At 41.7% G+C, this 26859-nt stretch overlaps 4 protein-coding genes across 10 annotated transcripts; 1 reads left to right on the top strand and 3 right to left on the bottom strand.

Annotated features, from left to right (window-relative positions):
- Positions 1–538: 538 nt before the first annotated feature.
- Positions 539–2526, bottom strand: FRG1 (FSHD region gene 1). The gene is made up of 5 exons (XM_043426562.1): positions 2250–2526; positions 2076–2155; positions 1350–1642; positions 1072–1271; positions 539–978 (listed from the first exon to the last, which is right to left on the bottom strand). The coding sequence occupies exons 1-5, from the start codon at positions 2306–2308 to the stop codon at positions 831–833; spliced, it is 780 nt and encodes a 259-aa protein (XP_043282497.1). The 5' UTR covers positions 2309–2526; the 3' UTR covers positions 539–830.
- A 688-nt stretch (positions 2527–3214) lies between these two features.
- Positions 3215–10903, top strand: LOC122414862 (uncharacterized). 3 transcript variants are annotated; one of them, XM_043426470.1, is made up of 8 exons: positions 3215–3314; positions 3910–4141; positions 4882–8754; positions 8998–9125; positions 9225–9494; positions 9578–9814; positions 9925–10220; positions 10363–10903. In XM_043426470.1, exons 2-8 carry the CDS (start codon positions 3952–3954, stop codon positions 10508–10510), a joined length of 5142 nt encoding a protein of 1713 aa, XP_043282405.1. In that variant the 5' UTR covers positions 3215–3314; positions 3910–3951; the 3' UTR covers positions 10511–10903. The 3 variants fall into 3 exon arrangements, with proteins under 3 accessions (XP_043282405.1, XP_043282406.1, XP_043282407.1); XM_043426471.1 differs by lacking the exon at positions 3215–3314 and adding an exon at positions 3466–3719; XM_043426472.1 differs by lacking the exon at positions 3215–3314 and adding an exon at positions 3467–3720 and having other exon boundaries at positions 9225–9497; positions 9584–9814.
- Positions 10816–17697, bottom strand: LOC122415279 (MAPK/MAK/MRK overlapping kinase-like). Its single transcript, XM_043427262.1, has 10 exons — positions 17617–17697; positions 13741–13925; positions 13516–13605; positions 13317–13397; positions 13119–13239; positions 12860–13038; positions 12623–12727; positions 12110–12425; positions 11615–12018; positions 10816–11482 (listed from the first exon to the last, which is right to left on the bottom strand). Exons 1-10 carry the CDS (start codon positions 17695–17697, stop codon positions 11101–11103), a joined length of 1944 nt encoding a protein of 647 aa, XP_043283197.1. The 3' UTR covers positions 10816–11100.
- Isha (Insulator su(Hw) mRNA adaptor) lies at positions 15407–25313 on the bottom strand. 5 transcript variants are annotated; one of them, XM_043426466.1, is made up of 15 exons: positions 25123–25313; positions 24575–24703; positions 24213–24507; positions 23949–24130; positions 23558–23863; positions 23336–23485; positions 22821–23260; positions 22589–22722; positions 22286–22494; positions 22010–22187; positions 21495–21785; positions 21166–21393; positions 19425–21029; positions 17927–19315; positions 15407–17678 (listed from the first exon to the last, which is right to left on the bottom strand). In XM_043426466.1, the coding sequence occupies exons 1-14, from the start codon at positions 25150–25152 to the stop codon at positions 17964–17966; spliced, it is 5529 nt and encodes a 1842-aa protein (XP_043282401.1). In that variant the 5' UTR covers positions 25153–25313; the 3' UTR covers positions 15407–17678; positions 17927–17963. The 5 variants fall into 5 exon arrangements, with proteins under 5 accessions (XP_043282401.1, XP_043282400.1, XP_043282403.1 ...); XM_043426465.1 differs by having other exon boundaries at positions 15407–19315; XM_043426468.1 differs by having other exon boundaries at positions 15407–19315; positions 23558–23842.
- Positions 25314–26859: the final 1546 nt, after the last annotated feature.

Genomic DNA, 26859 nt, shown 5'->3' with positions numbered 1-26859 from the left:
GAAAGGAGGAAAAAAAATCAAGCGCGTTTGCCAAATGCACCAGACTTGAGGAAAAGATCATTTCCCCCCACCATTGAGTGAAAACTGGTAGAAGGTATGATTAGTGTGAATACGCGAGTTATTCTCTTCATTTTTTTCATCTCAATAAAATCATATAACTCGTGGTATCGGTTCACTCCGTTTTTTCACATTGATTTGTTTTTCTTTTGTACTAAATATTCAATCAGTAAAGGGCAAGCGAAACCGAACGCATTTCCAATTGTTCAATTATTTTCAATTAATATATACATATTATCTTCGTTCCAACGATATCCTGCATACGTTCTACACTCACAGCGCGGTTCAATTTCTTTCTATGAAAGTACAATTCTATGATAATAGTTTTAATTTTTCAATCGTTCTGTAAATTTTCGAAGAGATAGTGGCAGGAAATATTTTAATAAACATCATGAAATATTATAATTATCATTATATACGCTGTAACGCTGATGTAACGTTAGATTGTACGTGACGAAGGCAAAAAACAAAACGACCTATCTGAATTGTAGATACGAATCGATACATTTTTTTATTTCAATTTTTTTGTAACTGTGTCATTTCCCCCGTCCACGTTTATCCGGATAATGCGTTACGTAGGAAAGAAATTTGAATGGTATATATAGCTTTTTTTCAATTCCGTAGCAAATTCCGTTCGAACTTGCAGTGCATGAACAGAGAAAAATTTTAACTATTTTTTCGTAGAGCAGTGTGAAAATTCGTTTCATTCGAGAGGCGTTGACGAAAGTGTTAATAGACAATTGATAAAACGCAGCCGCCAACGTTTTGACGTTTTATTTGCAGTAACGATCGGCTTTCATTTTGCTTCTTCTATCGAGGAGCGTCTCGTGAAGGCTGCCCTCGATTTTAGCCTTTTTCAATTCTTCCCGATCACCTTTATGGATACGTAATTTTTTGTCTTGGAATTTCTGGAACTTTCGTCTGTAAAAGGGAAAGCAATTCCACGTTAACGTTAAGATATAGATATGCTTGAAATGGAAGAGGTCTTGATCAAATTTCAATAATATAATTTACACATAATTGACTTCTATATCGTTGAGCGATCCTCGTTCGTCAATGGGAACGTCTTTGTTAGGATCTTCCACTCTTTGTATCATACTTCTGATGGATAAGTATTCTTTCGGTCCGGCAGTCTTGATGTTGCAAACAACGTCATCCTGGTCGGTTATGGAAATGAAGCGATTGGTTGTGCTCAGTATAGCCAACTTATCATCCTGATGAATAGCCAATCGAATTTGAATAACTTTGATTATTTCAGAGATAAAGATACGAGTTTGTCAGCGATACAATACTTGAAAAATTGGTTCCCACTGTTCCATAGCTCCGACGGCGTCGCTTCTACCTATCACTATACCTCTTTGATCGACTCCTAAATATTTTCCATATCCCGATTTGAGGGCTACTTTTGTATCGTTAACTGGAAATGCTGTGAGAATTTCTTCCGGAGATGGACCCTCGCCTTCGTCATGAGGAGCTCCCAAAGTAAATAATCCGTTATCCAGTGCTTTCACATAGGTTCCCTTGCCGTACTGTATCGCTACTGTACCAGTTATCTCGGAAATGTTGCTTACTTTCCACCAACCGCCTGGACATTTGATATTTCATTGCGGCATTGAAAGAATATTTTGGGTTCGTGGGTTAAATGATAAAAAAAAAAAAATGCAATTTTCGCAATATCCGAGACGGATATTTTTATTGTCAGCCATTTTTCATTAGTAGAATTCTAAGAATGTTCAAATTTGACCAAGACTCGAGGCGACTCATTTTTGTCAAAGTCTGTCGCTGTCCCAACAGAGCAATTGTGTTTATACACTAGTGGACAAGAAGAAAGTGTCATCGCACAACGCACAGCCAATTTTATTTATCAACAAGAGCTTTTTCTTGCATGTGCTATAAAATGACTCGAGTATCATTAAATAAAATGATTTGGGGATATTTATTGAAGGGATATCCGAAAATTCATCAGTTTTAGGGATATCCCTTTAATAAAATCGCTTGAAAAATAACGTGCTTCGCACCGTGAATTGCAGAATCATCCTCCTTTAGGCTTACTGTTTTTTCATCGCTTCCTTCTTTCTTGTGCTTCCTTTTCTTGGATCTAAAAAATAGAAAACACGGATCGTTTTTACATTGAGAATAAGTTTGCGAATCAAAGCTCGACACATATAGCAACGTTATTTCATCATCCATACTTGTGTTTTTCGCCTTTCAAAGTTAATTTTACCCTTTTCACCTGATCGTATTCGGACATTGTTTTTATTGATTCGACTATTAAATTCTCAGTTGTTTTTTTATATAGCGTTTCTCTTCGTTTAAATTCCAACAATACCACAGTGCGTGCAAAGATGCCCCAAAGAACTCAGGGGCCGCCCAATTTGTGTGTTGTTACGGTTGTTACTACTGTTGTTCTCTCGTACCGCCGCCCGCCGCCCGCCGCGCCGCCGCGACGACGACATCATGATCATGACGGTGGGGTGGTAATGGTGGTTGATTCTTCTTCTCTCTCTTTTTTTCTTTGCTGCTTGCTGCTTGCTGCTGCTGCTGCTGCTTCTTTTCCTCCTCCTCGCCGCCCGCTCCTCCTAGTTATTTTTCTCTAGTTCTTTCGCTGTTTCACTACATACGCCTTTTGATATTATATACGCTCTACCACTACTACTGCCCGTTTGAACCGCGTCGGAGAAAACGGCCATACGTGTTTACACGGCGCTCTTATTCCGGTTTAGTTATATTAATATAGATATAAAAAAATAATACATATCTATTCATATATCATAAATATACCCGTCTGTATTATGTAAAACCGGAATAAATGCGCCGTGTAACGTGGAATGTAGTTTATGACTACGTTTACATTCCGGTTTTGTATATGCAGACGCGGGTATATTTATATATATATCGACAGATATGCATTTTGTATACTATATTGATATAACTAAACCGGAATAAAAGGGTCGTGTAAACACGTAGTCTATGATAATATAACTAAACCAGAATAAAACCACGCATCGTGTAGTATAAGTATATAAGTAAAACGTAGTCGTCATTATTTATCTGCAAGTTATTTAGTAGTATTTGTATGTACACCAAAAGATATACATTATACTCTCACAACAAGTTGATACAAGAAGTGCTGGTACACGCTCAAACATTTTGTCATCATATATATACCTTTTATTTTACAATTTACAACTGTGAAAATTGTACACTCTCTGCCCCAGAAATCACATAGATGTGTACACGTATTATCCTCGCGTTTGGTGAGCGATTAAATAATTTATAATTTGGGTGCTTCCATTTTTTTTTCTAACAATTCGGCACTTTGATATATACTCGCGGCAAACTTCACGACCGCAAACGCGACGATTTGTTAAATAAGAATGAAAAAAGGTATATATATTATCTGGTACAATATTGTTCGGCAGCATTGCCATTATAACGTCTCTATTTTTATAGTATTACATGCGTCGAAAGTGTCGTATTGTTTCGTTCTTTAACCATTGTCCATTGTTAAGCCTCGTAATAATACCTGAAAATAACAATAACATTTTCTTAAATTCACCTATTACAATATGTTCGACGATAAATTTCGGGTGGGCCGCATATATATATAGAAAGAACCCGAAATAATTGTCTTCATCAAAACGGCTGCGGTGTCCTTGAATGTTGAGTTTTCGATTCATTCATCTATGTTTGCGCGTTTTTTTCGACCGCTGTACCATAATAAGACTACTTAGCGTTGATATATATTTCTATGAGTTGCGTTGTGCCAGGATCCATTGATAAACAAATACTACATCTAATGAAAATAATAAATGTTTGATCAAAATCTGATGCAACATGTTTATTTTACAGGATGAACAAGTGTAAGATCGGTGTAGAATTCCGCATAAAACAATGGCATCGAACGATCAATGGCCGCCCGTATCTTTGGCCACATCAGCAAAAAGTACCTCAAAAACCAACGGACACAAAAGACACATCAAAGAGTCGCAACAAGAGATTCTTAAGCGGCTTAACGAGATGTTTCATTCGACCCTTGAACCAGCAGTTATTCTTTCTGTTGTTCAAAATTGTAATTGGGAATGTGAGTCTTTTGTCATTGGATATATTTTAAATTACAAGTAAGAGAATTTTTCTGAACGAAAAGTAGATGGTGTCATCACATTTTTTGTTATTCATATATACTATGGGTTATTTAAGCGATTCGTCAAAGTCATTTCCAGGTATAGCTGAGAGTAGAAAAAAATTTTTCTTGCTGATTTTTGTAAAATATATCTTTTTTTTGTTGGTTGTCCTTTCTCGGCTGAAATTAAACAATAATAGATCCTTAATGCATGTGAATCTTTGAACGAGCCGGAAACATAAAATAACAACGACGAGCGATAACGTAATATTCAATGAGAATTGCATCGGTTATCTTTTGGGTTTTTTTTCATATGCGCATCCGATCGAATGGCTCAATGTGCCTCGGGATAGACAGAAGCGAATTGATACAATTTAATTTTGGTTTTGTTGCTCTTGTTGTTGTTTAAAAAATTTTCAACATTCGGTATTCTTTTGTACGTTTTTTTCATCACGGGCGTTTTTTTTCACTTTCTTATTTCATCAAGAGCAGCGCAAAGTAATTTACTTGTGTAAACACTACCGGCGTATATTTTACTCCCATCAGCCATGAACGACCTGCGTATACCCATATTTACGCTGGGAATAGCATATTCTCGTGGATGAGGCATGTTTGTTGAGAAACTTGCAAAATTTCTTTCGGAGAGGGTATTTGGGTGTGGCGAAAATTGAAAGAGTCCTTTATGGTTAATTGTTTTTCAGTGCAACCGTCGATCGAGGGTTTGATAACGCTTAGCGAAACTGTGGAAGATCCACCAATGTGGAACGATTCGTTCCCAAAAGTGGTGAGGGTCGAGATATTTAAGGATAAAGAAACTTCTAGAATTGAAAAAACAGAAGAGGATACGGCTTCATTGAGTATAGAAAATTCATCACGGGCAAACGAAGACAGCCCTTGGGTGAAGGAGGCGTCACGTGAAAAGATATGGAGCAAGGTCAAAAGAAGCGGAACAAAAAATCGTATGACCTCTTTTTGCGGTAATATAGCAAAGTTGAAATCATCCGAAGAGAAGATAGGCCAGAGTGTCAAATCATCGTGGAATAAGACGAAGGAGAAGAGTGTTGGAACAATCGTTGGGGAGGTAGATGAAATATTCGATGGTGTGCCGGACGAACCCCAATGTGTGCCAATGGAACGCGTCTCTTTATCGAGTACGACGCTGAAGGGGAAAACACGTTTGCGCGTGAATGAAGGGAGGACGCGTTTGGAGCAACGTGTTAGTCCGGAGGAGCAGCTCCCAAATTTGTCAGAGAAGAATGAAAAAAGGATCGCCAGTTTCAAGAATAATAAAAAGGAGATGAAAAGAAATGAGTCGGAATCATTGTGCGGGTTGAAAGTTGAATATCGATTGAACGGGATGAGCGGCTCGGACGATGAAAACGAAGGGGAGGAGGAGGAGGAGGAGGAGGAGGAGGAGGAGGACGACGCGGATGTCGTAATAGAGGATGAGACGAGCGATTACAAAATAAATCTAACATCCGCGATAACGAGTAGCGTGTCTCAATTTTTATCGCCCTCAACGCAAGCACCTTCGCGCAGCAGCAAACCGGAAATACACATGATAAGCACAGCGTCACCTCCAAGGACTCCTCAACGAAGTGTCCATGATGCGACATTTGCTCGTATAAAAGCGGAGATAATGCGTGGTAATAAAATTCTCATATTAATGAGAGGCTTACCTGGTAGCGGAAAAACAACTTTAGCCAATAACCTGATTGCGACGAGTATCGGCGGGAACGCTGCCTCGTACGTGTACAGTACCGACGATTTCTTCGTTAATCTCGGACGAGGAAGGGTTTACAAATTTGATCCGCTTAAATTGTCAGAGGCTCATATGTTCAATCAAACGAGAGTCGCGGAGGCAATGAGGAATGGACGTACACCGATAATCGTTGATAATACGAACATTGAAGCGTGGGAGATGCGCCCTTATGCAACGATGGCTGTTAAAAGCGGGTACACGGTTGAAATCCTCGAGCCAAATACACCCTGGGCTCACAATCCGAAACGACTCGCTGAGAAAAACACTCATAATGTTACGAGAGCAAAGATTAACGAGAGGGCCATGAAATATCAGATAATACCGAGTGGTCAAAAGTTACTTGATATGTACGGACTCAAATATTCAGGACCCAATATTCCGTTTGCTCAAATTGACCAGCAGGAAAAAACAAAAGCTCCGCTTCCGCGTTCACCGGCCCCGCTGCTGCATTCCGTTCCTTCTACTTGTTGTACGCCTCGGGTTCAATCCAATTGTTGGGACAACAATGACAAAAACAATTACGTATTAACGAGGGACGATATCGAAAGTATGCGAAATATCGATGAGAATCGTTACGAAGCGGCGAACATCGAGCGGAGGTCTGTCGGTATAGAGCATTACAACGGGAGATCGGATAATAACGATTACTGCGAGGCAAATGTACTACAAATAGAAAAAAAATTCACTTACGCCGACAACGTATTCAATGATTATATCAAAGAATTAAAAGATTCCAACGTTGCAGAGGGCTTCGAAGTTATCGATTACGAGGACACCTTAAGTCGCGCGTGTTTTCAACAATCTCGAGATTTAAATGATATTTCGCGGGATAAGCGGGATTCCAACGAGGAATGTTGCGGTCCCGAGCCTCGCGAAATTGGTGAAGATTCCAACGAGTGTCTACAGACACTCGGGGCTATCGGCTCCGAGAGAAAATTTAATCACCCCGCGGCTACGATAAATCCCGACGAATCGGAAAAAGTACAAACTGAGAACAACGTTTCGTCACAGTGTTGGGACTTTACTCTGATTCGCGAAGGTTACAAATTGCACAGTAGGCACGGACATTACGTCAGTCCTTTTAAAAATATCGCGGATAATGGCGAGGAGCCCGTTGTTTCTAAAGAGCTAGATCCTCATCTGTTTGAAAATAAAAAAATAGTGGAAGAAAATCGAGAGGATCCGCCAAAAATTCAATCCAAACATTTGAATTCACAATGTAAATTAATATATATTGAAAAACTTTCAAACGAACACGAGATTGAAACTTTGAACGATGATAACAAAGTCTTTGAAACGATTTTATTGAAAAATCCGGAATCGAGAGAGTCAATAGACAAAGAGACGGAAAAATTCTCGAAATGCGAAACAAACTTTTCGAAAGATGTTGGAAATTATGATGACGGTGATGATAATATCGCTTCACCGCAAAGAACGATGATTGGTTCGATATTTAATTTGCTGGAAAGACCGTCGTCGAGTCTCGGAACCGTTGATTCTTCATATTTGAAAATATATGGCGACAACGGCGACAACGGCAACGAAGAGCGAATTGAAGAATCTGCGAACTTGATAAAGCCGGATATAGTAGATTTGATAAATGGATGGGACGAATTTGGTGGTGGTGAAGTAGTTGGCCAAGAGAATAACAACGAGTTAAGCTTGAAAATAATTTCAACAAACCCATTCGAGGGAGAAAAAATGTTGACCGACAATATTAATAGTATATCGTGGAAAGAATCTCCATTCCCGATCGACGATGCGATAATTCTTGAGACACCCGTAATGGTAAATAAACGAAAAGTTGTGAAGCGCGATGCTGAAACAATGACGACGCTTTACGACTTGAACGTTGCTTACGTGGGTGGAACTGCGGAGCCGGGATATCGAGAATTATGGGGGCGGGTCAACAAATCGATAAACGAAGATGCCCCACCGATCATTGAAACCCCACCGATCGATAATGTAGCATCGAAAGTAATTACATTCGACAAAAGCTCGATGACCGGTGAAACTAACATACTCGCCGCCGCCGCCGCCGCAACAACCGAGCCGGTAGCTGCGGCTCTCAGTTCGGAAAAGGAAAAATATTCGACGAACCGGCTTGACGATTTGATCGAAATGTTTCCTCATTATCCGAGGGAATATCTCAAAACATTGTACGAACAACAGTGCAATTGTGATTTCGATTGGGTCGTCGATGTTTTGTTACTCGCTGATGTACCCAATTTAACCATCGATAATTACGAGAAACAAAGTATGATACCAAAATTATCGAAAGTCGAGCATGAAAAATTGAAGCAACGATCGCACAGTTCGAGTCCGAAAAATCGACGCAGCAGGGCCAAAGATTTTCGTAGCTTTTCCCTTGATTGCTTCAAAGATTTCGACGAGCACACCCGAGCTTCCTCTGGCGTTGGCTACACTATTACCGATACCGCCAACGGCGAGGAGGATAAAATTTTCGAATTGTTTTACAAGAAAGCTCTGGGGGAGGACAATTGTGTAGTCTCGTCGGTGAACGTTGATGATACATTAGCCGAGGTGATCCCTTCGAGTTCGTCAATCATGATTGCTGGCTCCAACAGCGACGACGATTCGTCGGAAACAATGGAATTAGATTTTGGGCGAGATTTTATAAATCGATTGGAAAATACCTGTGGAAATTCAGATTTTGTATTGCCCGACGAGTTCAAACCCGTGATAAAAATAAAAAAATCGATGGTCACTGAACTGTACGGGCTCTGGATCGAGAGCATGGATCATCAAATGAAAGTTTTGCACGCTCGACTCGACGAGCGAATGGCCAAAGGTGGGCTACGTTCTTCTACACCCTTTTAATTGCGCTCCGATCGAACGAATGACATTATTTCTCTTTGCTCGTTCTTTTTTTTCTCTCTCTCTCTCTCTCTCTCTCTCTCTCTCTCCTACCTTACATTAAATTTTTCTTTACGTTCGAACGAGCATTCTCATCATAATATAATGATAATAATAGAAATAATATAATAATGATGGCGATGACGAGGATGACGGTGACACGATATATTAATTATAGACGAGGCAATGGCGAGAGCCGTGGCGGATCGGGAAGAATGTGAAAAAATGAGAGAACCAGCCGCCGTGCCGAATTTGGAAGAAATCATGAACATGGAAATGGCGCTCGCGAGATATCACAATGAGTTGGTTGGTAGTAATTATTATATCATTATTAAATTGCGCGAAGCGGAGCATAAACTAACATCGGATAAGAGTGAGTGATGAATAAAATATAATTGTATTCAGAAAGAAAACATAGCGAAGGAAACACCGAACGACATGGCATCGAGATTAACGAGGCAAATGCTGTATGAATTATTGCCGGATATTGATAAAGAGACGCTAAGCGAAATACTCAAGGCTCACGGGGGTAATTTTAAAGAAACGTGCGAAATAATCGAATCTAATATCGGACGTACGATAAGCAAAAGTGATAGCCTGAAGAAGCAGCGGAGTCTTTTGGAACGCGTTCACGAAGAGAGCAATAAGAATGTGGATATTCAAGAAGAAGAAGAAGAGGCAAGTAGAGATGGAGAAAGCGCTTTCCCGATATATCTCTAATTATGAATATTATTGTTGAAATATCGTTTTTAATGTTCGAACAGAGTGGCTGTTCGAGTCCGATTACGTCATCAACGATCGTTGTAAATCCGGAAACTCGAATGCTAGGAACGAAAGCATCCGATAGGTATTATTACGAGGATGCGATTGCTAGGGCCCGTAATGCGAGACTGGAAGCACAGGTACAAGCCTCGTTGCGTATAGAAAATTACAACAAAGCTGCCGAAGCGTATAGAAAGGGACAGCCTCAAGTTGCGGCCTATTACTCCCAGATGGTAAATTCAATTATCGACTCGTGACATTTAATTTTTTAAAATTTTTGTCAAATAATACGATTGCGAGCCGTTCGCTCAAATTATTATATCATATAATTTAATGTTCGAAGGTAAAACTACATACGGAAAATATAAAGGCGGCTCACGCAAATGCAGCCGATGAATTTTTAACAGCTCAAACCTTCACGCAGAACGGTGAAGATACCCTAGATTTGCATAATTTCTATGTTCGCGAGGCTTTGCAAGCCGTCGACATCTTTATCGATTATCAATTGAGAAAATTAAATGCGAGTACCAAGAGATCGACTGTTTTTTTCGTCATAACGGGACACGGAGCTCGGAGCAATAATGGACTTGGTAGAATCAAATCCGCCGTTACGAAGAAATTCATCAACAGAAATATAAGGTATATTGCATACATATTGCTTATTAATCCCCGACGATTCGATCGTTGATCATTGTTGACGATAGATACCTCTCGCGCTTTCCACCTTTTTATACACGATATAATACTCGATCGCGATTATATTCTTTGTTTTGAATCACAGATTTACCGAAGCAAATCCGGGATGTTTGAAAGTCACTCTCCACAGAAGAAACGCTACGGTCGATACCAATATCATCGGTGCTGCTGGGGCTGCCAGTAGCGGAAATCCCAAATTGTTAACTGACATAAAAAAAACAACATCGTCATAGACGAATGTAGCCATTTATTCGGAATCATTTTTTTTAAACACTATTTCAAGTATTATATATGCGGGGATGAGATCAATCGCGCGCGCGCGCGCGCGCAATGACGACCTCGGTGATGGAAACAAACATAAAAAATAACAATTACAAAGTCAAGCCCTACAGCGAGTATATAAAAATATTAACAAGTCAAATCTCTATTTTTTCTACCTTCGTACGAAACGTTTATTTTAATGTTAAAAGGATAGCGCGCGCCCCGTATGATAATGAAATTTGCATACATCGGAAGGTGCGATTGTGCAAAGACACGCTTTAAACATCATATTTCTTTATTGACAATATCGAAAAATCTTTTATTCAAATATATAACAAGGGAAGGAGGAGGTATATTTTCGCAAATTTTTCCAATTTCACCGTACTTTCAACAAAGCGAGATGTAATTTTGTTGTTTTTTGTTTTCATTTTATTAACGCGACGAGAATAACTTTCCGCTCGCAGACTTATTTTCACGAGTCCAGCCTCGTTTAACCACCACACGTTTTCGTCAGCCTAAAATTCACCGAAAAGAAGTATTTAATATTATATTCACGCGTGTATCATCGGCAAGAGAGTGTGTAATGAAGATGAATTATTTGTAACCTATCGCGTTTGAGGCTCGCTTTGGCCGCATACGTTTTGAGCTTTTTCCCAGGATTTAGCCTCTGATGGTGGGATATTTCGTGCTTTGGAATTTTCTTTGCCGGACTTTTGGATCGTGGTGATTTATTGAGAATTATTGCCGGTTGCGCCACGAGATAATTCAAAGTTTGCTGCTGTTGTTCGTTTATCGTAGCCAGTTTGGAGTGTCGGAGCAGGCGAACGTTCGATGGAAAAGATGTTGGGTTTAAATTTTCATTCGGTGCCGAAACAATCGAGCCGGTCACGGGAAATCTATGGAAACTTTTACTGCTCGATTTTAAAGCGATTTGTGGCAGAAAACTAGAGAGAGAGAGAGAGAGAGAGAGAGAGAGAGAGAGAGAGAAGTAAAAAAAAACAGCATTACGAGTAAACTCGAGGCAATCGTCTTATCCTCATAAATATAAATGGCGAAATATCGTCGAAAATAACAACCTGTTGGAGAAAGGAATTTCGCCCTCGGCGCGAAAGCTCATCATTCTGGAACGATGAGATTTTGGAGACACTAGCGGAGCGACTCTCGTTGGGAAATTCAAACTTTTGGAGCTCTCTCGTGACAAATTAAGTTTGCTTCGAGCATCAAGGATCGGCGGTAATCGATTGCTCGGTTGGATTTTCGTCGTCGAGTTGTTTACCGCCGCTGCTCTTCCGTTATTGTTACGGCAAACGTGATTGAGCCGCCTCTGTTGTTTCGGTACTTGGTTTCCAGTCGAAGCGGCGGCAACGCCGCTAACGCCACCGTCGTCGCAACGATTCGAGGGTGAAGACGCAACGACTCGTGGAACTTTATTATTCGCGTCTTCCTCGTACGATTTCTTCGAAGGATGCCCTCTTGATACCTTTTCGCGTTATTATTATATATATTTATCCATCAATATTGTTATGGATTTGTGAATATAATTGGAGAAATATAATCGAGACATTTTATACTTTAGATTTTCGGCGTTTCTCCGATGTGATGTAACTCAAGAAAACCGGATTTCTGCTCCATTGAGCGCTTTCACGGGATGAATTTGGGACAATCAAAGTACTCGTGTGCCTCGTCGCCGGTGAGAAATCTCTTTCGCGCAAATCATGGAAATAACGATGATCCAACAGTCTTCTGACGTTACTACGATTTTCCGGATCGTAAACCAGCGTGAGCTTCAACAGATCGCGACCATTTTCCGACACATGTGGCAACAAATTAGAGAGGCCCGTGCCTCCTTTGTTTGGAAAAAAGTACTCGCAGTTGCGCGCTTTGCTGCTTCAAAGTTTAAAACGAGGGCAAAGCCCCAGGCTCATTTATTTATTCGTTTTATTATATATGGTTGTTATAGAGGCGGAGAATTGCAGTCTCCGAGTACGTAAAAGGAGAGAAAATAAAGAAGGGATTCGAGTCATCCCATGATATCTTGATAATGAATAAGTACGACGGTATAGCCGTGACCGTGACTGACTCACTGTCTCCGAAATTTAGCCACTAGCCTCGCGTGGGGCGTTCCCAATATTGTATGAATTTTGGATAATTGATCGACCTCGTTTGAGCCAGGAAACAATGGTTTTGAACTGAAAAAATGAATAACTAATTTATAAAATTAGAGTGATGGATTGTTTCATTGTTGTCGGCCGTTGCTCGAGCCAGCCAGCCAGCCCCGCCGGCTCATCATAATTCGTTACACAGCGAGGATTACAACGAACGTTAATAGTTCGTAGTAGACGCAGCCAATCGCCCATACGTCCATTTTCGGTCCGTAAAAGCCTGTTGTCAACAAACATTCCGGAGAACGATACCAGCGAGTCGAGATATATTCGGTGTACGGTGGTCTGCTGTAAATCCCGCGTATCGATCCAAGATCAGCCAATTTTACAGTGTCTCCCTTTAATCGATTCGAATATATGTGTATATATATATATGATATATATTTTTTTTTTTTTTTTTGAAAATGATTGAACGAACCTTGACCAATATGTTTTCAGGCTTAACATCGCGATGAAAGAGGCCGTGTTTGTGAAGATGCTCCAGACCTTTGAGCAACTGATACAAATAAACTTTGATCCTCTTCTCCGTCAATGTGCGTCTGTAAACATATACGACAACCGCGCGTGATTATACAACATTTTTTTTTCTCGTTCCTCGCCGCCGAGAGTTGTTTACCCTTTTTTCCCTCTAATGAGATCATAGAGACTCATGTCCATGAGTTCGAAAACAAGCGTTACTTTACCCGACATCGCATCGCTGCAATAATGCACCAATTCTTATTTATTATATTTTACAAAATAATCAACATATTTTTATTTATCGATGCAAAATTCTATCGAGGACCAATATTTTTGTTCTGCTGATGCGGGCTTACTAATGAGACTCGATCATTGATAGAATATTTGGATGTCGGCTTATCTTTCTCATTGCAATTACTTCTGGACTTTCCATCATCTCGTTCAGACTGAAATCAATACACACGTTATTAATTGCGATCGCTTCCTCGCCCGAAAAATTGTACAAATCCTCGCCGCCCGAAAAAACTTGCTTTTCACTTTTATAATGAAAAATAGTCACCCGCGTTATATATCTCTCTTACTTCTGATATACCCTTTTGAGACGTTTCGCAGCGTACAGAGTACCGTTCTGCCGATCTTGACATTTCAATACTTCCGAGAAAGAACCCTCACCAATTTTTTCCAATACTTTGTATTCTGAAATAATGTTACCCGTTGCCGAAATTTCGTCAATCGCGGTAACCTCCTGCTGTTGCTTCAAGTATTTCTACATAATAAAGTTTGAGCAGAGTAATAAAAATTCGACTAACTTTTGATGAAACTCGTAGTAGTTGTCAGCATAATGCGCGCGTCGCGACTCGCGACGACACCGCCACACCGATTTCGCGATTCTTATCTGTCGTCGTTGCCCACGATTTTATTTCCTTCCTCGAATCTTAATATTCTTCGTTCGAAGAATAACAACGTTCTTCCCGAGGCTCGTTTCTAACATTTTTTTTGCGGAAGACAGTTGTCAAACGAAAATCTCCAAGTATCACGCGAATATGCGCACGATTCATTAACCCTCGCACCCCCCGTCGTCACCGTTCTTATTCTTCGTCGTCAACACCGTCAACACCGTCAACACCACCACCCACCACCGACAGTTCTGTTTTTTTTTCTTTTTTTATTTCACGGTGCTGGTAGTGAATACGAAAGGAAGTCACTCGGCGCGCTTTTTTTTAAATGTTTATTCTCTTTGTTCAATAAGGATTACATTTTTGTCGTTCTTCCTTTTATGCATAATAATAATAATAATAATAATAATAATATCATAATGATCGTACCATTAACATTATCATTGTTTCGATCGACGAACTAAATAATAGTAAAAGTGATTTAATGAATTCCTTAGAAAATGAAAAATACGTTGGCGAATGTTTCCTCTATCCCTGCCGCCGCTGCCGCCGCCACCGCCGCGCTGCCACCTTGAAATATATTTTTTTTTTTTCCCTTGTTGTATAGCTTCTCTCGTAATAATCGATCGGTGACACAAATCGAGGAAATAATTTCGACGAATGTAATCGTCGATCATTGAAATATAATCATCATTTTGTTTCTCATTAACGGTACAAGTCTGCGGCGTCAAATACTCTCGTTATAACGTCATAAAATTTTGTACAATGAACGAACGATCCGAGAGTTACAAGAAAAAAAAATAAAGAAAACGAAAGGTTAACCGCGCACGAATTTGCTCGTTAGCTTGCTCATTTATTATTCCACTTTTGGACTTTCATCCCATATATGAGAGGAATAAACCATATTTCCGGCTGATATAATTTTTTACGTTCGGCATCAACGGTTTTCGTAATCGTATGAATAATAACAAATCTCGTATCGATATGAAACAACCTATGGGTACCGTGCGTCTTGTTCGCGCTCGCTCTGTAAACCCCGTTTCCGAGGGTTTCTTCTCCGCATCTGTACATATCCATATTTATATTGATTTATTCATTCGACACGAGCGCAATCATTATCATTACGCACTCTGTAAAAATAGGTAATCAGCACTCTCATGCAAATTCCTTGTTATTTCGGACTCGAATGTTTATACCAACTTTGGACGCATTAATAACGCGTCCAAAAAAATCTCTACATATCTGTATCAACATTCCGTAATTTAATCGAATTTCCATGCATTTTTTCCCTCACCCGACCAGCACCCCCTTCCTTTTGTTACGTATTTTCAGACAAATATATTTATCAAGATTGTTGCTGAAAAAGGCCTTTATTGAAAATTATATAACGATAATAATGATGCTCTATTTCTCGAGGGTTTATTGACAAAACTGAGCTGTTGCAGATATATGTGAAAGGCATATCGCATCATTTCTTTCTTCTTCGTCTATATATCAATGTCTCAACCGTTCACCCCCCAGCCTCCTTTTCTCAATAGTTTAATACAATTATCGATCGTGTCTTTGATTTTTTCCCGAGCACCACTCCTTTTTCTCTTTCATTATATAATTTATTCCGTCCACCAGCACTATTTTTCTACCATATTATCTGTAAACGCGCGATACCATTGTGGTTGGAACTTTTTCAATACCGCGATTATAGATTTCGACGAAACCTATATTAACGCGTGGACGGATATTTTCGATAAATCGAAGCAGCCCGTCCGCTTGAATTTACGTCGTCGCGCTATGACTATATATATCCTCTGCTTATTCTTTTGACCGATCATCCGATAAGCAAACGCTCGTAATTAATTCATCAAATCTTTATCGTGTTTTCGTCTACACCTTTCCTGACCCCCGCCCTTTTCGTTTGCTTTTTACAACGGAAAGAAGAGAAGAAAAAAAAACATAAATAAACATCTTCGGAGAGCGACGCATCGGCGAAACTACAAACTCAACGGATCGATACTTTTTCCTATATATTTTATATAAAATGTTGATGGAATTTTTCGTATGCCTTGGAGTGGTGCGGGCTATAGCTTCAGACTCCTCAATTTTTAAATATACACATCTATATAAGCATGTACATATTCGCGTCATCGAGCGTGTGTATACGCGTGCATATATATTTACAAAGAGACGCATGCACCCAGGTTGAAACAGATGGGACCGCGCGTCTGGTTTCGTTCGGCGAATCGACGTCTTTGTTGTTTTCTTTTGGGCTTCGATCTAATTTATAAATGTTAATAAGTGAACAGTACCTTGCACTTGTCACTCAGTTTGAGCGCAAGCGCGAGTCTTCCAACGCTGCTGCGGCGTGCAAGAACGTGCGTGCGTGAACACAGGAACCGAGATGTAAATTGAAAGAAAAAAAAAAAAAAAATCTTCGATAGCGCGCCACGGGGGAGGGTTATAAGATTTAATGAAACAAAAGCAATGTTCTCGTAGTTTAGACTGCCTCTTCTCAAAAGTTTCCGTCCTCCGCTCATTTTATACTCCCCTATCGACCTATTATGACTATTATTCCGGCTAAAAAAACAAGTACGATCGCTTCGGAACTGACTTTACGTTACGTTGGTATAAAAGCCTGAAAATATTTTCGTGGAGATCGGACGACGAGACACCGGCACGAATGTCGGTAGCGTATATATTGCTGTGAATGATTTACGATATTGTTCGAATATGGACAACAGTTTATCCTATTACATATCCATACTAGGAGATATTAACGAACAAACTTTGAATGACAACGCCATGGTATTTTGTGTCAAAAACAATGTGTAAAAAAGTTTTTTATTTTCCCTTTTTCTCTCTCTTCATTTCTTTCATCTCCGATTGAGCAATTGTCTGCACAATTTTTTTTCTCTTTTTTATCCGTCAGTATATTTTTTTGATCCTTTCTTCGTTTTTTTTTCTTCTCTTCATTCGTCTAGAAAAATATAAAATTATGTACAATTCAATAAATTATTAATTATTAGTTAAACAGGTACAATACTGACGCCGTATAGTACCCTCAATGTTTGATTGCAATTTCTCTAACGTTGTCGATTATATAACGTTCTCGTTTTTATTTCTGTATTAAATTGTGCCCTTGGCTTTTCCTTTGCGTCTAACGATCGACCGGAAACGAAAGTTTTTCATTGAATTATATTACTGACCCAGCAAGCACATCCTCTTTTCGATTAAGAAATCTACTTATCCGCGTGTCTGTGTGTTTGACGGTTGAGCCGGAGGTTTGTGTGTTTCGGGGAACGAGTCATTGATATAAATGTATACGTGGTAATATGTATCTCTTGAATTTCATTGACAGGTTAGACGCGGATTAGGTCCTGTGTTCACTTATCACAGCAGAGTTTAAGCAACGAATCTCAGCCAAAAAAAGATACACACGTCCGATAAACAAAAATAATCCTTCGGGGAACGAAATATTCTATTTCAAATGATCCATGTTAAATGAGAAAAGAACAATCGCGATTATTAAATTAATGAAAAGTTTTTTTTTTTTTAACTAATACTCACTAGACCCTGAGTTTCCCTCACCACTCCATTATCCAAAGCTGCTCGCCGTCCCAAAATTTTTCCTTCGAATTCTTCCTCCATTATTATTATAGTATATCATTGATTTTTTTATGTACAACGTATTAATAAGAGAGAAAGAGAAAGAGAGAAAGAGAGAGAGAGAGAGAGAGAGAGAGAGAGAGAGAGAGAGAGAGAGGGGGGGGGGGGCGGGGGCACAGTTTTGGAGAGGTAGGGGGGTCGGGCGTCACGGGAGGAATTCGTTTATAATATATTACAATGAATCTCTTGACAGAGATTCTCTTAGTCTTACTTTGGTCACTCTCACATGTCCAACTTCATCAGATACGTTACAGAAAGGACGGTTCTTCAACCGTCTCGCCCGCAATTGCTTGTTCGGAAGCTGGGCGTTCTTGAAGCATCGTAGGCTCACATTTATCATCGTCATCGTCATGACTCTGCAACGCGTGGATATCGTTTGTTGCTGCTATTGTTGTTGTTGTTGTTGTTGTCGTCGTCGTCGTCGTCGTTTCCGTTAGTGTTGCTGCCGCTTCCGTTGCTAGCATCGTTGCTGCTATTATTGTTTCATCACTGTTACTATCAATGTTCGTTTTATTCACATTTTCACCAATATCCTCCTTCTTGCAGCATCGATTTTCGACGACTGGATGATGGTCGATCTCCTCGATGACATTTCTCCTCGGTGAATCGATTTTTTCCATCGAATGTTCCTGTCCGTGCACTATTGTTGTTGTACTCGATTCCGGAGTTTCGTCGAAAGTTCGATTCACCTCGTAATAACAATTATCGTCGTTATTCGGCGTACCGAGTAAAGTCAGATTCGGTTCGCCCGTCGAGATGTCCATCGCATTATCGACATCCCGATGATCGATTTCGTTCAGTGGTAATTTATTATTATTCTCATACGAATCTTCCTTCGAGTCGGCAGTGCTCTCAGCGGCAGAACGATCCTCGATTCCACGAGTGTTATCTTGCACTCGTTGAACTTGCTCCGATTCACCGAGTGGCGTTGTATCATTATCGTTAGCTTCGTCCAACGAATTGTCCAACTGCATTCTCGTCTCATCCTCGGCATCGTTCTCCGACATTGTGACGTCATTGTGATCAGTCGGCGGAGGACTCGCGTTACCCCAACGGGATTTTCTATTACGATTGCGATTATCGCGCTCTAATCTTTCAGCGTTGGAACTCGCTTTGGAGTCTTGTCCCGCTCGGTGTATATTTTTTTGATTGTTATCTCGTCCACCAGCGTGATTATTAGCCTCACGCTGATGGTGATGGTGATGGTGGTGATGGTGGTGATGGTGCGGCGGCGGTGGCGGCGGGGGCGGCGGCGGTGGCTGAGAGTGCTCGTCCGAGTGGTGCCCATTGCCGGTATCCATTGGCCAAGGTGAGCATGGTAGCGGACCGTTCTCTTGTTGATTCCTCCATGGAAGCTCAGCGGCGTTGCTACCGCCCATCGATGGACCGGACAGCGGTGGAAACGGTGGCCTCATCAAGGGCGGTCCTACTCCCGGTGGCCCGCCGCGAACGTCATCGAACGGAAGACGGAAAAATGCATCGCCTTCGCGAGGATCGAAAGGTGGGAGCGGTCCTCGCGGACCGTACGGCGGCGGTCTCATTCCGGGCCTCATGCCCCTCGGACCCATTCCCCGAGGATGAAACATCGGTGGAGGCGGACCTGTGGATATAACAAAATTATCGAGAGACGATTATACGTTGACCCACGATACGCTGACGAGACTCAAATAATATAATACAGAGATATAACAAAGTTTGATGAATATTACCGTGACCTCGAGGTCCCATAGGTCCACCGAGACCTCTGGGGCCGAAGTTCTCGGGTCCCATTGATCCTGGGCCCGGTCCCGCTCCACCTCCTCCGCCACCTGCTATTCGCTGCCCACCGCGGCCTCCCATCATCGATGGTCCAAATCCGGGCTCGATAGGTCCACCGAAAAATTCTCGTCTCCGATGATCGAATTCAGGATGATCCGGGTGCGAACGGGGATCGAACGGGTCTTGCATTCTGGGATCGAAAGCCCCCCCGCCGCCGCCGCCGCCGCCGCCGCCGCCACCACTGTTGCTGCCGCCACCGCCTCCCCCATCGGCAACAACACCGCGAGCACGCATCTCAAATTCAAATCTATCGTGATCGTAATCGTCGATGGGATGTCGGCCCCGAAGGTCCGTTCGATCAAAATCTTCCCGTTGCATACCACCGAGACGCGGGTCAAAATCATCGGGTCGCGGTCCACTCAGGCCGAGTCTACCGTCAAAATCATCGGGAAACCTTCCGCCAAGTATTCGAGGATCAGGAAAATCATCGATCGGTCCACCGCGCGAGGCACTCGGACCGACACCACTCCCCCCACCGCGGGGCCCGAAGTTGGCCCTCTCTCGGTCACCTGGGCCGCGAGACGAAAAGTCACGATGATCGGGTGGTCCACCTCGAAAATCATGACCCGCACCCGGACCCCGTGGCCCAAAATCAGAACGATCTTGTACAGCAGGGAATTTGGGTAAATCCATTAACGAAGGCGGCTGATCTACGGATCTCCGTACAACAGAAATATCTTCGTAAGACTGTTGCGACGATCGCTCGTTGCGATCGTTGCGATCGTTGCGATCAGTCCGATGATTTCTATCGATACGATCGTCCATCGGCAGAGTTCCATCCGCCAACTGACGCAAACGATCGGCTAAACTTTGTTTCGGTTCCTTCCTCGATTCCCCATCTTGGCTCAACGAGGAAGTTGTATTATTGCTCGGACCACCGCCGCTACCGGCACAATCGGGATGTCGCATCGCGATTGGCTCACGACTGTTGCGATCACGATCCCGCCGTTCGTCACGTTCACGATCGCGACCGTCTCTTCGTCTCACCTCACGGCCGCGATCTCTGCCTCTTCCACGATCGCGACCGCGATCATTTCCTTCTGTATTTCTATCGAGATTTCTATCACGATCGCGTCTCTCTCGACTGTCGCGATCACGTTCTCGATCACGATCACGAAAATCACGATCGTTGCCTAGCCTGTTGTTGTCGCTCGTCTGACCTTTACCACCGATTGCTGCCAACAATTGATCACTCAAATTTGGTTTATCCTTGGGACCGTTTATCGAACTCTGCGGTATTGTCGCTTCGTCCATGTCCATATCCATGTCCATATCGTCCGAATGGTGTTGATGCGGAGGTGGTGGCGGTAACGGTAGCGGTTGTTGTTGCTGTTGCTGCTGCTGCTGCTGCTGCTGTTGAGACGCCATTTGCATCGGTATCGGAGGAGGCGGAGGCCCAACGCCGAATGGAGGCTGACGCAACATTGGCAAGTTTGCGAGGTTGTTGTCGCTCGTAGGTGGTGGCACCCCCATTGGTGGTACGTTATGGGGCATTCCTGATAATAAACATTTTATCACGTTTTAAGCATGAATTTTTATAAAATCCGCGCTGTTGGTGTGTAAGGAAGAAAAAAAAAAAAAAAAAAAAAAAAGTCAAATAATATTTTTCATATTTTTTCGGGAGGGGGATACCTGTAGAATTGGATTTGTCCGAAGGTGCGGCAGGCGCGGGTAAAGGAATCTGGGTTATAAGACCAACTCCAACACCTGCACCGAAGGGCGAATTTACGGATGGTGTCATCATCTGGGGCATCATGCCCGGTGGTCCGAGGAGGCCTTGCATATTAGGGGGCGGTACTCCGATCGGTACATTCGGCATTAAACCGTGAGGCATTTGCAAGCCCATTGGACCTAGCATACCTGTTTCGAATGATCCAACAATTCATCATACTGGCTCGAACGATGAATAATATCATTTTCAAACGATTGAATAATGATTCATATCAAGTGGTTTGACGTACGTGGCATAGGGAAACCGGGTGGCATCATTGGAGGAAGTTGAGCATTAGGTGGTGGTGGCAATAAACCACCAGAGTTGGCTTGACGTATCGGTGGCGGTTGACTCGTGTCAACCATCTGTTGTTGTGCTTGTTGAGGTTGAGAACCCTGGGTGCTACCCTGCTGCATCACGTTAACAATTCCGTCGGTGAGAGTTGGGATGGGTGCACCGCTGCTTCCACCGATCGAATGCTGCATCGATATTTGTTGATGTCCACCACTGGCACTCTCGTGCCCGCTGTGCCTCAATTTTCCTGTTGATAAGCATAGTTCCGGTATTAAAATTCTCGTCTAAAGTTTCAGCACGGGATGACTCGTACAAAAACATCAGACTCCTGAACAATAATAATATATACAGTCGTACCATCTCATAATAAAATAATAAAAAGTTGCTTTGAAAAACATGGGCGCAAAAAATTCGCAGATATTCACATAAGAACAAAAAAAAATGAGCATTACGGGAATGTCGAATTCTCACCTATTAACCGTGGCGGTAGGGTATCTTCGTCGATCATACCACCTTCTTCGAGTAACTCGAGATCGTGTTCGGTGACGGTGGTCAATTTGTTCCACGGTATGTAACTCACACCAAGCTCTACTTCCCAGTAATCTTTCCATTCCTTACCCTTAACGCCTTTTCCTGGTGCCCAAGCCAACTGCGGATAACATTCGATCGCTATTAATACGAGTTATCGTGTATATATATATATATAAAAAAAAAAAAAAAAAAGGCAAAAGTCTGTATGTTAATTACCGTTATTGCTTTTCCCTGCATTTTGTGATTTTTCAGTTTGGTGAGTGCCCGATAAGCGTCCTGCCTTCGATTCATGCATATAAAGGCACAGCCGCGTGGTGATATTAGGTCGATACTGACAATGTCACCGAGTTCGCCAAACGTGTCCGACAACTCCTCTTGATGGACGAGTTTCGACAAATGACCGACCCACAACGTCGTACTGCACACTGGTGAACGAAAAATTCATCGATCGGATACAATTTTATTATTATAAATGAAAAAAAGAAATATATATAAAAATTATAAGAAAAGGACATGTACCGCTTAATTTGTCTCGAACGATCGGTGGCAATCCTCTTTTTCTACGTTCTCTCTGTTTTTCGCGCTCTTCTTCAGTTATTTTTTCACGACTGTCATCGCGTTTCCTGTCGCGTTCCCGCTCCCGCGATCGAGATCTGAAGATCAAATAATAAAACCAACTCACTTTCATTTTTTTAATTCTTAATGATGACGAGGGATTAATGAAATGCGATAGTTAACGAAAGGGACACACGAGTCAGACCTTCGACGCCTCGATCTACTTCTCGATCGTGATTTTCTGTCCCTGTCGCGATCCCTATCTCGATCTCTGTCCCGATGACGAGGCGATCGCGAGCGACTGTGACGTCTGAAGCGATCGGGTGATCTACTCTGGGATCTCGCAGGATCGAGATTAACAATTTCGACGCTACTGCTGTCGCGTCTGTGGCTCGGTTCGTCGTTTCTCTCATCGATCGGAGGGCTCTTTTGACTCTGCGAAAGAGTTTGAACAGCGGGTCGTAAAACTGAGACCGGTTGAGTAACGTAAGGAAGAGCCGGTGGATAACCGGGCGGTGGTTGACTCATGTCCTGTTGCATCATTCCGGGACCACTGTTTACCGCATACGCATTCTGTTGGTTCGGTTTCAATACATCCGATGGCTTGAGATCACACTCGGAGGCGAACGGCAAATTCTGCAATTTCACATACTTAATCATTTCTGTTTGACCAATCGACGGGATTTGAGGGGTTTGTAAGATCGTACTCACCGGAACTGTTTGAGCAAGATGCTTGTCAAATTCTTCCTCCTGCTGTTTCATCTGTTGCAATTTTCGCATTTTTTCCTCCATCTCGTGTTGAGTGACTGAACTTCCACCGCTCTGCATAGTTTGTTGCAAAGTTTGCAATTGTCTCAAAACCTGGAAAAGAGAAAAACGTTAAATGAGACGAGGGCACGATAGGAATGTGTTTTTAGGCCTGTTTGAAATTACTTCTGGATTAGTGAGCAAAAGTCCGAGGCTCTCGAGGCTACCACCGGCGGCATTGTGCTGATTAATTGCTGTAGGAGCAGCAGCCGGTGAGCTTGCGACCATAATGTCATCGTCTTCTTCCTCCCCGTAATCGAAATCCAATAATTTTTTATCAAACTTGACTGAACTCTGCGACTCGTTGTTAGCGACGGCAGCAGCGGCCTCTTGTTTCTTCAATAGCAGTTGATGAAGATGCTGCAATTGATCGAGAAGCGCAACGTCTACTTGACTCGTAGACGATTGTCCCTGGAGAGAAAGAGACAAAGACTTTTTTAACCACGCGCGTCGTCGCTTCGTTCCATGCATCGGACAACGTTGAAAACCGTTCGAATTACTCGTTTCACCCTCTTACCAACAGTTTATTCGCGTTCAAGTTTGCCGTTTCCAGTTTCGTTTGAGCTAACCACGCCGGATCTATCTGTTTCGCGGATGAGAATTGTTTCTGTTCTTTAGGCGTGCCTTTAACACCCGGCGGAGTTTTTGCCATGATACTCGTACCAAGATTATTGGCGGAAGATGCGTTGATGATTGCACCTGCGATTTAAAACAAAAAAATCATACAATTGGATATAGGCGATAAACAAATATTTCTGGAGTTGAAGTTGAAGATTCTGACCATTGGTATTGTTCAAAGATTGTTCCTTGTGAATGGGATGATTGGGATCCGCCAAATCGAACAACGGTTGTATAACGTCAGGCTGGAAAACAGCATTCTTCTGCCACAAATTAAGCACCCTGATTACTTTGCTCTTATCTTCGGGGGGACACTTCAAGAGATTGAGAAACGTCGTTTGCATGTTTTTTGCAAAACGAGGTGCAAAAACATCTTTTTCTACGGTAAATTGATGACGAGATTGCCTCACTATGGAGTCTATGACGTAGAGACCCGGAACTTTGTATTCCGGCTTGCACTGCAACAATTGAAACGTATAATCGTTACATGGACATTACGGGCACAACGATTCGAGGCTTACTCACTTTCTGTATAAATTTTTCTACGCTTTGTACGACGTGTTTGTAGAATTTGATGGCCTTGATGGCACCTCTGGTGAGAGAATTCATCTTGGCTTTGGAAATAGGCGGTTTGACATCGTACAGAGCGGATAGCTGCCAAATTAAAGTAGTTTTGTTGAGTTGTCAAAGAAGAACTATTTTTCATCTGGAGCTTACAAAAAATAGAACAATCCGATTACCGTACACACGTATGTACGTTGATTGAGCGCTCGTGCCTCGGAACTTGATTGACAATTTTGAGGTTTCCGAGCCCACGAACGGGCGGCAAAGGGAAGGAGGGGGGAAAGGTGGACGCATTTTTCTCCAAAGTAGTTCTTGTTATTTGTTTTGCACCGTGCAATAGTAGCATTTTCACGGACAATAGGACAATGACCGGAGAGGGGATAAGTAAAACAAGCTTCTTTGTATGTTCCGTTGTATCACGGGTATTAGAGAACAACGATGATGACCTCCAAAGTTACCCACAAAAAAAAAGCAGAAGAAGAAATAACAAATCTAATAACTTGACTCACCTCCGCGTTGAAAGCTTTAACCGCATCCATCGTACGGAGAATCCAGTTGCACGATAGCACGATATTATACGTCCGTGGAACACGATTTACGAATTCACGAGATCATCAACAATTATCTCTCTACGAATAATCGCATTTTATCGTCGCCGCGCACTCCGTAGCAAAAGAGCATGCCATTCAAGATGGCGGCTATTCAGTACCCAGCGTGCATTGGAAAATTCGGCGTTCGTGACGTCACACCGCTATCCATCCTCCATCCTCCATCCTCCGCTATTACACCGAGAACGGCCGCTGCTGTTATACACCGACTTATATATATATAGCAATAGCTCCTCGATGTATATGCGTTACTATATTTTCCGAGGTTTGGGAATTTGCTGGGAGCATTTTTTTTAGTTTTTATTATAATGCAGAATAGGTAAACGTTCATTACGCAGAGATTCATGTGATATAATGCATTGTGTAGAGATGATATATAGTATATATATATATAGCGTAATGAATCCAAGTTTCTTTAAAAGGTTTGCGTGGAGTATAGGGATGGTGCAAGTAGACTACCGCGCCACTAGTGATGAAAAGTGAAAGCTTTTGGGGGTCTTTTATCATTATTGTATTATTATATATATATATTACGTTATTATGATTATATTTCCATCAAAGTATTGAAAATGCTACCCCCAAAAGCTTATAATTTATGACATTAGAGGCGCGTGTGCGCTGGCTTATACATAGGAAAAATCGCGAATATGCGACATTCGTATATTATTCTTCGGTGTCCTTATCGTGAATAAGTTATATACTGTGTAAATATAGTAATCACTATTAGTTAATAAAAAATACGTATTAGCCTATGTATGCATGCTATATATATTGATAAATTCATTTTATATTCAATAATCGCTCATCCACGCGTGAATATGAATTAACAAGGCTTTTTTGGTTCTTTAAATAAATTGTTCGAACGACAAAATATAATTGTAACCACTCCTGTAACGTTAAAAAAACATGACTCTTATATTCCGGTTTTGTATATACACGAGGGTTTATTTGTATACATCAATATAGATATGTATTTTGTATATCTATATTGATATAACTAAACCGGAATAAGAGCGTGCCGTGTGAACGTAGTCATTTTGTAAGAATGATAAAGCCACTATATATTGAATATGAAAGTATAGTCTCGACGAGCTACCGAGTCCAAAAGTTTGGAAGAACAGCTGCTTCAGCTCCTTATCAATCGAATCCACCACGGTCGAATTTTTGAATAACTGCAAAAATTCCCGCTCACAGTGTTCAAGTCTTTTCCAATTAATCGGCACAGCGTGCCGCCGCCCGCCGCTCTGCGCCGCACTGCGAAGAGCACCAGGTGCCGCAGCAGTCTGCGGTGGTGCTTGTACTGCTTGTTTGGAACGTGGAAGAGATGTTGTTGTTGTTGTTCGTGGAGGATTGTTTGAGGTATAAGGGGGTAGGGTGGAGTGGTGATTGTTTTTAATTTTTTTTCTTTTTCCTTTATTAAAGTATAAAGAGAAGGCTTAAGATGAACTATCTCATGCAGCCGTTACATTCACAAATCAATTTTCGTATTATTATTTTTAACGATTGGCGCCACTGTTCCTTTCTGAAGCTAGAGAGCATAACAGCGATTCTATACAATATGGCGGGAACTCTTTGAGTTTTTTAAGCTTAGTAATTAATGTTTTTCTTTCATTGTCGTATTTGATACATTGCCAAAAA

Source organism: Venturia canescens, chromosome 8 (assembly GCF_019457755.1).
Source record: "Venturia canescens isolate UGA chromosome 8, ASM1945775v1, whole genome shotgun sequence".
Taxonomy (NCBI): Eukaryota; Metazoa; Arthropoda; class Insecta; order Hymenoptera; family Ichneumonidae; genus Venturia; species Venturia canescens.
This window is presented reverse-complemented; position numbering and strand designations above follow the sequence as displayed.